General features: G+C 44.3%; 1 protein-coding gene across 3 annotated transcripts in view; it reads left to right on the forward strand.

The window, feature by feature from the left end:
• Positions 1 to 12,275, forward strand: part of NEK11 (NIMA related kinase 11) — a 959,809-nt gene that overhangs the window by 386,575 nt on the left and 560,959 nt on the right. For all 3 annotated transcript variants that reach the window (XM_063922363.1, XM_063922362.1, XM_063922361.1), the window contains exon 4: positions 10,310 to 10,428. In XM_063922363.1, coding sequence (XP_063778433.1) covers positions 10,310 to 10,428 — 119 coding nt within the window. The remainder of the gene's footprint in view (positions 1 to 10,309; positions 10,429 to 12,275) is intronic.

Below are 12,275 nucleotides of genomic sequence, written 5' to 3' on the forward strand. Positions count from 1 at the left end.
CAAGTATAAGTATCCTGTGCCTGGGCCAGCAAACGGTCAGTGCTTTGTTTGTCATACCTTGTTCCAGTCTGTCTCTCTCCTGTGGTTGTTTTCCAGGTTCCAGTTCCTGTCTCCAAGCTTCCACTAAAGAGACCTGCTCCAGTCTACCACCTGCAGTGCAGCCTGACTCTCCAGTCCTCTGGGACTCATCTGTTTCCAGCTACAGATTCACCTGCTTCCAGCATTTAGCTTCCAGCAGAGATCAGCTCTTCTTAAAGTGCCGGTACGATTTCTGCAGATTTCCATTTACCACCGGTACTAATATTTCACCGTTCTCAAGCTTCATTTATCATTTGTATTTCATCGCTCTCAAGCTTCATTTATTATTTGGCTGGTTCCATCCAGTATACATCTCCGTGTCTACATCTGTCTGGTTCCAACCAGTACCCACAGCAGCCACTTTATCTACAGCAGCCCAGCTTCCCATGGAACATCAGCTGGTATGATCCTGGGCTATCTCCATTACTACAGTCGGGTCTGGTAAGGACTTTCCATCTAGAGGTCAATAAGAACTGTACCCATACTACCAGAGCCCTGTGGCCATTGCCATCCTGTAGTACCCAGGAACTGTGTTATATTACTGCTGATTTTACGTTTCTCTTTTATTACTGCTGTGTTGCATGGAGTTTGTCAAATAAACATCATTGACTTTTATCTTGGTTGTCGTGGTCACGCCTTCGGGCAATCTCTCTACGTGTAACTTACATGTCCAGGGGTCTGATACAACCTCCCAGGTTTCACTACACCTCAGCCCCTACAACTGAGGCTGCCTCCCGTCAGCTCAGGCCCTCAGTTGTGACAGGATTTAGGTGTTGATAATGATCTTCTGGCCTCAATGGTGTCATTGTATATCAATTGTTGCATAGAAAGTGTTACTAAGAGGAAGGTAGTTCGTATCTTCTCAAACGATAAACCTTGGATGAATAGTGAGGTATGTTCCCTATTGAGACCTAGGGAAAGGGCGTTTAGAGTAAAAGATAATCTAGCTTATACGTTTGCCCATTCCAACTTAAAAAAAGGTATTCGCCTTGCTAAGGAAGCTTATTCGAACAGGATTGAAAACCATTTTAAGGATTCAGGTGATGCAAGAACGATGTAGAGAGGAATTAAATGCATCTCTGATTATAAAAGTTCAACTTCTGCTAGGTCAGGTGGCCCTTTGGCTGATGAGTTAAACCATTTTTATGCACGCTTTGCAGAGGTTGAGCCTTTTATTGGTAATTCCACTAGACTCCACTCAGTTTTTTTTACTCTGACTGAAGCCGAGGTTAGGGATTGTTTCAGCAGAACGAACGCAAGGAAGGCTCCTGGCCCGGATTGTATTCCAGACAGAGTCTTACGAGCGTGTGCTGGGCAGCTGGCAGGCATTTTTACAAAGATTTTAAATTTTTCATTGAGTCAATGTACTGTTCCACTGTGTTTTAAAACTTCAATAATTGTTCCAATTCCTAAGACTGCGTCGGTTATTGGTCTGAACGACAATTTTGGCCGATTGCTGTCACTTCGTTGATTATGAAATGTTTTGAGAGAATTGTTCTGGTCCATCTAGAAAGCATTATACCATTGGGATTTGATCCCAATCAGTTTGCCTATCGGTCAAACAGATCAACTGAGGACACAGCTCTTATGGTGCGTCACAGGGTACTTTGTCACCTTGAAATTAGAGACTCCTAAGCTAGAGTGTTATTGGTGGATTATAGTTCCGCCTTTAACACGGTAGTGCAGCGGTGTTAATAAAAAAGCTTTTAAAGATCGGATATGATATGGCTATATGCAACTGTCTGTTGGATTTCCTGACAGATCGCCCGCAGACAGTCAGACTGGGCTCTTACTTGTCTTCGGAACTGGTATTAAATGTAGGAGTTCCGCAGGGTTGTGTTTTAAGCCCCTTCTTATACTCCTTGTATACCTCCGACTATGGGGTTTATTTACTAATATTCGTGTTTTTGCCGTTTTGAAGGGTGTTTGATCTCGAATGGTATCGGGTGCATTTTACTGCAACTTTTTGAATCCTGATACGGTCATTCACTAAGCTGCCGAGTTTTGCACATTCGTTTTTTCCGATGTCGATGTGATTCGTAATATCAGGCAGTGTTTTACGGGAGTGATGAGTAAAACACTACCTGACAAAACACAAGGAATCCCGGCCGGATCTGTGAGATCCATGCAGGGCTTCATTGTGTACCTTAAAAAGTTCATTAAAGTCTTAAAAAAGTTCGAAAAAATTGCGTGGGGTCCCCCCTCCTAAGCATAACCAGCCTCGGGCTCTTTGAGCTGGTCCTGGTTGAAAAAATATGGGGGAAAAAATGACAGGGGTTCCACCATATTTAATCAACCAGCACCGGGCTCTGCGCCTGGTCCTGGTTCCAAAAATACGGGGGACAAAAAGCGTAGGGGTCCCCCGTATTTTTTAAACCAGCACCAGGCTCCACTAGCTGGGGAGATAATGCCACAGCCGGGGGACACTTTGATATCGGTCCCTGCGGCCGTGCCATTAAAACCCCAACTAGTCACCCCTGGCTGGGGTACCCTGGAGGAGTGGGGACCCCTTCAATCAAGGGGTCCCCCCCCTCCAGCCACCCAAGGGCCAGGGGTGAAGCCCGAGGCTGTCCCCCCCATCCAAGGGCGGCGGATGGGGGGCTGATAGCCTTGTTTACAAAATGTGAATATTGTTTTTAGTAGCAGTACTACAAGTCCCAGCAAGCCTCCCCCGCAAGCTGGTACTTGGAGAACCACAAGTACCAGCATGCGGTGGAAAACCGGGCCCGCTGGTACCTGTAGTACTACTACTAAAAAAATACCCCAATAAAAACAGGAGACACACACCGTGAAAGTACAACTTTATTACATACATGCACACCAACATACACACATACTTACCTATGTTCCCACGAGGCTCGGTCCTCTTCTCCATGTAGAATCCTAGGGGTACCTGTGTAAAAAATTATACTCACATAATCCAGGGTACCTTCTGTTCTTTGTATAATCCACGTACTTGGCAAAATAATAAAACGGAAACCCGACCACGCACTGAAAGGGGCCCCATGTTTACACATGGGACCCCTTTCATCGACTGCCAGGACCCCCCCTGACTCGTGTCAAAGGGGGTCCCTTCAGCCAATCAGGGAGCGCCACGTCGTGGCACTCTCCTGATTGGCTGTGTGCTCCTGTAGTGTCTGTCAGGCAGCACACGGCACAGATACAATGTAGCGCCTATGCGCTCCATTGTAGCCAATGGTGGGAACTTTGCGGTCAGCGGTGAGGTTACTTTCGGTCATCCGCTGACCGCAAAGTCTTTTTTTTTCTTACGGAAGCTCCGAGCAGCAGGTCTCCAGCAATCGACTCTTGTTAATTTCTACCGCTGCGTGATTGAGAGCTTGCTGACCTATGCAATCACAGTGTGGTGTGGTAATGCCAAGTGTTCTGATCTTGTTGCCTTGGAGAGAGTGATCAAATCTGCAGAGAGGATCACTGGTCAATCCTTGCCTAGGTTGGCGGATGTACTCACTGCAAGGAGTCTGTCGAAGGCAATTAAGATGATTACCCTTGTAATGTGTTTTTTTTCCCTTTTGCCATCAGGGAGACGTTATAGGTGTTTAGGATGTTGAACCAGTAGGTTGAGGAATAGCTTCTTCTCTTCTGTGATTGTTAGTTTGAATTCTCAGCTTTGTTAAATTGTATCTGATGTATTTTATCTGGTGTATTTATGATATGAGAACTGCATGTAATTTCGCTATACATGTTCATGCTATAGTGACAATAAATTATTCTTATCTTATCTAGCATGATTTTTCTCTTGTTATAATATTTACATGGTTGATCTTTGTTATGCCCATAAGTCATTTCTCAACTTACCTGCTCTGTCCATTTATGTTCATTCCTGCCCTGGGAATGTATTCTCCAAAAGAGTCTTTATCGTCTTATTATCTTTGAAAAGCACTTCAATAGGAATTTGAGGCAAAAATAAATATAGCATTGTAGCACCACACACATTATTGTGTTTAAATGTTACTTCTGCTAGAGTTAATTTCATTATGAATTATTATGAGTCATCATAAGTCTTTTGTTAACAAAGTAGAATTTCATCAGATACGGTCGACAAAATTTAATTCAGTGTTGTTCTATCATTTATAAATCAGATTATAGAATCAGTGTTTGTCCTTTCCTGTCTTCACAGCAGGTAGCTACATCTTAAAATCCTGCTAAAAATGATGAAACATAGCATCTGCAACTGTCATAAGTATTATGTCAAAATATGTGTTAAAATGATATAAGATCTCATGAATAAGTGATGAACACATAGAGCTTGTATTTTTACATTTTTTTTTATATGTTTTATACCAATTAATGTTTGTGTGTAATTCTTCCGTTCACGTTCATTTGGAACACATTAGGAGACAGTATTGAATGTGCAACTATGCAGTACCAGGGAGCAAATGGCTTACCTTCTTCTTTGTAACATCAGAAAAGATTGCACATCTAGGGAAGCATTTAGTTAGTAAGGTTTTAGAGACTTTTACCAACAAAAAAGTTTTGCATGCCCATGAAGTGGTGATGCTCATTCCCATCAGTTTCAAAGGGATGCCTTTTGTACCAGCTAGACTCGTTTAGTATGTGCAAGTACATGGGTTGGTTTGGAAATGCCGGTGGTCAGGATGCCAGCAGTCGGGAAGCCAACGTTGGCATCCTGACAGTGATAATCCCGACAGGAGTAAGGTAAATATACTTACCTTCCCCTGATGGCCCCCTAACCCTAACTCTCCCTTCCCGCAGCCTAAACCTATCCCCCCCCCTCCTCCGCAGCCTAATCCTAACCCTTTGTGGTGGTGCCTGAACTTAACCCTCCCTCTCCCGCATAATAACCCTAACCATCCCCAATGTCATGTAAACCTAACACCCCCTTCACACAGCCTAAACCTAACCCCCCTCCCCGCTGCTTAACCTTAACCCTCTCCCCACAGCCTAAACCTAACCTCCCCTGGCGACATACTTCTCCGGCAGGTCACTACATGATCCAGTGGTCAGGATCACTGCGCCGGTGTTGAGTACCTTGTCAGGATGCCGTCGCCGGCATTCCGAGACATGTTGGGATTCCAGCATCGCAATTTTGACTGCCGGGATCTGACATATCGAAACATTATAATGTAAATGAAATTCAGCAGTACCAATGTACCCTTCCTCTATTGTCTTATACTCGGTGAGGCAGAAAAACCTCCCAGATTTTGAAATTTAACAAAAAAAAGAACGGACTTTAAATGCTTTTCAGAATTTTAGTACATAATCTAAAAGTGCACGGAATACAGTTTATGTTCAATTGGTTATGAATATAGGGGGTCATTTCGAGTTGTTCGCTCATTGCCGATTTTCACAACGGAGCGATTAAGGCAAAAATGCGCATGCGCATGGTTCGCAGTGCGCATGCGGTTAGTATTTTAACACAAAACTTAGTAGATTTACTCACGCCCAAACGAAGATTTTTCATCGTTGAAGTGATCGGAGTGTGATTGACAGGAAGTGGGTGTTTCTGGGCGGAAACTGGCCGTTTTCTGGAAGTGTGCGGAAAAACGCAGGCGTGCCAGGAAAAACGCGGGAGTGTCTGGAGAAACATGGGAGTGGCTGGCCGAACGCAGGGCGTGTTTGTGACGTCAAACCAGGAATGAAACGGGCTGAGCTGATCGCAATCTGTGAGTAGGTCTGGAGCTACTCAGAAACTGCTAAGAATTTTCTATTCGCAATTCTGCTAATCTTTCGTTCGCTATTCTGCAAAGCTAAGATACACTCCCAGAGGGCGGCGGCCTAGCGTGTGCAATGCTGCTAAAATCTACTAGCGAGCGAACAACTCGGAATGACCCCCATGGTATCGTAATTTCTTCGTATATAGCAGCCTTCGGTTCATTAATGGTTCTTGGTCGATATTTGTAGACCTCAGCTTTCAGATGACCCCATTGGCTGTGTAGGGGCCTTTCATGAAGCTGATGAGGATTGTTTTCCACCCAGTAATGAAAATTCTACTTGGTAACGCTGCCAGACAAATAAAAGTAAGCAGGGACAATGACCAGCCGCGTGATGCGAAACTTCAAACATCGACTGCAAATGTTTATCACAAATGAAGGCCACCATCTGGAAGATATCATATTCAAACCCAATTGAAAATAAACTGTATTCCATGCACCTTTAGATGATGTACTAAAAATGTGAATAGTATCTACCATGCCTTTTTTGTTAGCTTTTCAATTCTGGGAAGTTTTTTTTTTTTTTTTACCTCACCCTGTATAAGACATGAAGGATACTCCAGAGAGGTGAGGTGAGGTCAGTGGCTGGTGAGGCACTGGCTAGTGTTAGAGACAGATTTAACCACAAATGTATGATTTGGTGGCAAGTTTTGACTATAAAAATTATTAGATTGACACAAAGATTATATGAATAATACAAAGATGATATTTTTAAGTTATAAAACTCAAAGCTCTGGAGTATACTGGAATATGACAGGTGAGGCTCTGCCGCCCCTTCCTACCTTCACTACACATCACTGGGAGACTCCAACTTGCAGTAAAAGTGTGAAAAGTTAGAAATAAAAAGAATATATTTAAATGGGACAATATTATTCCTAATTACTGTGAAAATAAGTTTTAGACAAATTGTGAACAATGGTATTTTTTAGTTACATTTTTAATGTGCAGAGATTAATATTTACTGCAGTTTGAGTGGGTTTTTTTTTGTACAGTACTTTGTTAATGCAGAACTCCCACTGATGTATCTGTATTTTGCCACTATGTAGTATTATTATTAGCTATTAATTCTTTTATTCATTAGTATTTTGTAGTAATAAATAGTGAGTATTTAACACTATCACAAAGATTCCAAAACTCTGCCATTACAGTCCAGGTTTTAAGGATATCCATGCTTGAGCCCAGATGGTTAAATTAAAGTGACTGAAGTACTAATTAAGGGCAGATGTATTAAGCCTGGAGAAGGCATAAGGAAGTGATAAACCAGTGATAAGTGGAAGGTAATAAATGCACCAGCCAATCAGCTCTTAACTGTTAATTTACATATCGGAGTTGATTGGCTGGTGCGTCTATCACCTTGCACTTATCACTGGTTTGTCACTTCCTTATGCCTTCTCCAGGTTAATACATCTGCCTTAAGTCACCTGTGCTATACTTACAACCTGGACTGTAATGGTGGAGTTTGGGAACCTCTGATCTATCTGATAATAATGAGAGCAAAATCAAGCAATATATTGTACTCATTCTGCATCTGCTCCATAGGCACTGGAATGGGGAGATGGGGGGACAAAGGGCAGCTCACCCCCCAAAAACATTTGAGAGGCACCAGTCAAAGTACTGGGTTGTGGGGCGCAGTGTGCATGCCATATACAGTTAATACTGGCAGTGTCAGGATGGAGATAATACCATTTCCCACGGTTCCACCTCCTCCCTCCCCACAACCCTGCCCTTCTCCGCCTGCCTCCAGGACCCTACTCTTGCTTGCACCCAGCTCCAGCCCCTACAGTGTGTGGCTAATTACTGTAGGCTGGCCCCTCCCCAGGGACCAGAGCTGTGCCCTTCTCACCTCTTACTTCATATGTTCCTCACTTCTTCCCCTCAGTTCCCCACCCCCTTCCCTTGTGGCACCCCCTGACACTCCCCCCTCCCAATTTCCAACTGGGTTCAGCTGAAAATATATGAATTATCACCCCAAAAATTGGGATACCCTCAAAATGTACAGTGAGTATCCCCTAAAAGTATTACAGAGGGGCCGCAGCAGATATCAGAGATTTGCTGCCCTTTGCTGTTTCCCATTGCGATGGCGTTAGCCATTGTAGCCTATGGGCTACATATCTTACAATTTACTAGGAGAAGTATTGTCCAGATCCCACCCAGGTAACAGCCACTGGCGTATGCACTGTCTAATGGCCACGCATGTGCAGTAGGTCTGCAGCATAAAGTAAATTGATCCCTGATGTGATCACTTTAGCTTACTCATTGCTGGGATGGGCTCCTATCAGAGCGCCTGACCTTGGATGTGATTTTCAATACATCTTGTTGCAAATTAATTTTTTTTCTCCCGAATAGCAGCATCAAGTTTAGACCTCAATAAGCAGTAAATGGGCCCCTTAATGTTGTATTTTTCTTCTAATACTCTTTTATCTGCATAAATAGAGTGTACTTTTTTTGATTTGCTTACAAACCTGAATCAGGCCCCAGTACTCTGTTATACCCCTTTCCCACCGCATAAATAACCCGGTATATTGGCGAGTCGACGTGGGTCGATGTGCAGTGTGAAAGGGGTAAGTGTTGAATTCCCGGGTCACCTGACCCGGTATTTTAACCCGGGAATAAAGCAGGGTTTTTCCTGGGTTATTACCAGGTCAGGTGCAGTGTGAACAGGTTGCCGGGTCAATGCGACCTGGGACCCGTTCATAGTATAGGGAGAAGCAACGTTAAAGGGACAGGCGGCACTTGGGGATGAGCTGATCTCCAAGCGCTGCCTCGCACACCTTACTGCTGACGTCACCAGCCAATCAATTTGCTGGGTTTGTGCCACCAGTCTGAAAGTGGTATTACTGATCTCTGTGTGAGTATATATATCTCTGCTCCATTCTCTGGTCATAACAGAACAAGGGAGTGATATAGAAATACCTGTGTGCAGACGTGTGACATCATTGACAAGTTACTTAAAAAATAGACAGCCTTCATTACTGAGATCATTCATTTGGTACGCACAATACTTAACTCACTTGTATGCATTTAAAATTGTAAAATAAAGGTAACACACTTAATCAGCCTTCTCCGTTATTTGATGTGTATTCTGGCAAAGACTCAGGGCCGTTTCTAGCCAATTTGGCTCCCAGTGCGAGATTTAAAAATGCGCCCCCCCCCCCCCCCCCATTCACATAAGAAAAAATGCCCCCCCCATAGATATAAGAGGAAAGGGGGCGTGACCTCATTAAAATGGGCGTGGCTTTGTTAAGATGGGTGTGGCCTCATCTGATCTCATCATCACGGCCACCACAGGATAAAAAAAAAAAAGTCCTCATTTTACACATTAACAGCAGGCACGCGACCCCATTTTACACAGCACGGCAGGCAAGTGTCCCCAGTTTACACAGCACGGTAGGCAAGTGTCCCCATTTTACACATTGCGGCAGGCACGTGCCCCCATTTTACACATTGCGGCAGGAAAGTGTCCCCATTTTACACATTGCGGCAGGCACGTGCCCCCATTTTACACATTGCGGCAGGAAAGTGTCCCCATTTTACACAGTACGGCAGGCACGTGCCCCCATTTTACACATTGCGGCAGGAAAGTGTCACCATTTTACACAGTACGGCAGGCACGTGCCCCCATTTTACACATTGCGGCAGGAAAGTGTCCCCATTTTACACATTGCGGCAGGAAAGTGTCCCCATTTTACACATTGCGGCAGGAAAGTGTCCCCATTTTACACATTGCGGCAGGAAAGTGTCCCCATTTTACACAGTACGGCAGGTAGTGGTGGTGACGGGGAGGGAGAGAGAGAGAGGGAGAGGGGCTGACTTACATTTGAAGCGGTTCTTCCCGCTCTTCGCCGCCTCTCCCTCGTCTGCGCAGCGCTGCCCGTCTTGGCTCCCCCTTCTCCCTCCTCCCGAGTGCCCAGCTCGGGGGACGGGGTTTCGTGGAATGACGCGATTGCGTCGTGACGTCACGACGCAAACGCGTTATTCCACGAAATCCCGCCCCCCGAGCTGGGCACTCGGGAGGAGAGGGGAGGGGGGTTTGAAAGTGCTCAGGAAGTGCCGCGGTGGGCGCCCCGTGCGGTTGCACGGCTCGCCCGACGCAAGAAACGGCACTGAAACACTGAATAGGAGAGGTATCGATTGATTACGATTAATTACGCTCAAACTGGTAAAATACCATACACTGTATGTGAGTAGGACCAATTTGTTTAGTTTACACTAGTTTTTTTTTTTTGGGGGGGGGGGTTTAAGGAAAAATAAAAAAGATATTATCTTGCAGCCTCTAACCCCTTTTACCTTGCACCGTAGAAATATTTGCAACATCACAGTGTCACAAATTGAATTACCAACTGCTGATTGTAATATTCATATTTCGCAAAACTTCAGTTGAGAAATTTCACCTTAAAGATTTCACCATTCCAGAATGTTTTATCAAATGATTGACACCTCTGCAACTAGTTGTATTTAAACATCCTCTCTCTCTCTCTCTCTCTAAATGTATTTATTATTATTATTATTATTAATGGGTTTCTCTATTTACATTTTAGGGTCGAGACCTTGATTGCAAAATACACGAATTTAAAAATAATGAAGAATCCATTCCTGAAAGTCAAGTGACAGAATGGTTTATCCAGTTGTTGCTTGGTGTCAGTTACATGCATGAGAGGTATAATTTATTTTTTTTCATAGTAGGAGATCATTGTATTTTTCCTGATTACAGGAACTGACACATCGGGTGGAATCCAATTATGGGCAGATGACTTTTAAGTGTCCTGAATTTTGGTGGGACAGTCCCGTTTTTCTGGTGGGTCGCAGTGTGCTGCAGTGGGGGCAGTTGGAAGACCTCTCTCACCCACTGTCAGCGGTGAATTAACGCTATTCACTGTGAGAGAGGGTCTGGGGGCAGGGCCAGTAGCTCCCAGAGAGCTGATCATGCCCCCACATTGATGAAAACAGAGATGTGACCCACAATAGCGGCACTTCCTGTAAGGCCATGCCCCTAGCTGCAAGGCCATGCCCCCTAATATGTACTGTGTCCCGCCTCCCAACTTTAGAAAGTTGCGACATATGCATTCTTGCACAAACAAAGCTCCTCGCTGCCCCATAGGGATGCAAGCTATTTTGTGCAAATTCGGGATTCATCTGAGTGGACGTTGTTGGTGTTTAAGCGCCATAGCAATGGCAACTTGCACTCTTCGTCTGCAGCTGAAATTCCTCCATTGAATTATAGGGGAAGTAGTCAGGATGCCGGCGGTGAGGATCCCGGCGGTCAGAATGCCGACGCCAGTATCCTGGCCGCCAGAATGCCGTCAGCGCGTCCACAGCTATTCCCACTCCTGGGTGTCCACGACACCCATGAAGTGGGTACAGAACCTGTGGCGAGTGCAGCGATCCACCGAGCCTGCAGTGTGCTGCGCGCAGCGAGCCCACAAGGTGCTTTGTTGTGCTTGCCACCCTGCTGGCATTCTGGCGGATCCCATACCCAACCCAATTATAATATAGTCTAACTAGGTTCAGACTGGTAATTTAAATGAATAAGGAATCCTAAAGTGTAAATAAGCTATTTATTGACATTGTTGCCAAGTGTCAGTACATTTACTATTGAACATAAATAAATAACACAGTAAAAACAAATATTGAGTTTAATGATTAAGCAACATTCAATTGATGCTAATATATTATGCAAAATATACACCAGGCTTGTAGTGTTATGAACTTCAGCCTTTCCAGTTGCCTCTTGTGCTGTCTAGGTAGCTCACACTAGGCATTTTATGTTTGTTAAGTGTCCCAAGTAAAACAGACTGGGGCTGATACAGACGTGTCTTTTTGGGTTGGGTTCCATATGCCAGCGGTTGGAATTCCGGTGGTCAGATTCCCAATCGCGGCATCCCGATGGTGATAATCCCGACAAGGGCAAGGTAAGAATTCTTACCTTTCTGCAATGATCCCCTTACCCTAACCCTCCCTTCCCACAGCCTAAACGTATATGGAGTTGTGTAAGGACACATCTGTACACTAATATACATATGCTGTGCTTTTAGCCAGCTGAATATTAATAATAATAATAATAATAATAATAATAATACTGTCGTTTTGTAGAAGTGTACAACTGTAATAACAGGAATTTCTATTTAAGTCATCATGTGCCTTATCTGTTATCATGATATGCCTTATACACTGTACATCTGCATTATTATGCCATTTGATGGAACGTTTTATGGGTGTAAACTCATATGCCAAGCATATGTGTGATTACGGTTCTCCCTTTACACTAATAGTCCAAGTTACTAACTGTCTCCGCACCATAGACAAAGATGTGACATGTAAACATTAAAGGCTTTGCAGCTAAAGCCCAGCTGTTACTTTCCGCCCACAGTCACAGATCTGCTGCCATCCTCTGGAAGCAATAACCGCTGCTAAGCAAGACAGCTGTATCACTCACTAGGACCCTGCTGGATTGTTGGTATAGACAGTTTCATCATGAATAATGCCATGGGGAAAGCACTGGGTGGA

This window comes from Pseudophryne corroboree, chromosome 5, assembly GCF_028390025.1.
Source record: "Pseudophryne corroboree isolate aPseCor3 chromosome 5, aPseCor3.hap2, whole genome shotgun sequence".
Classification (NCBI taxonomy): domain Eukaryota; kingdom Metazoa; phylum Chordata; class Amphibia; order Anura; family Myobatrachidae; genus Pseudophryne; species Pseudophryne corroboree.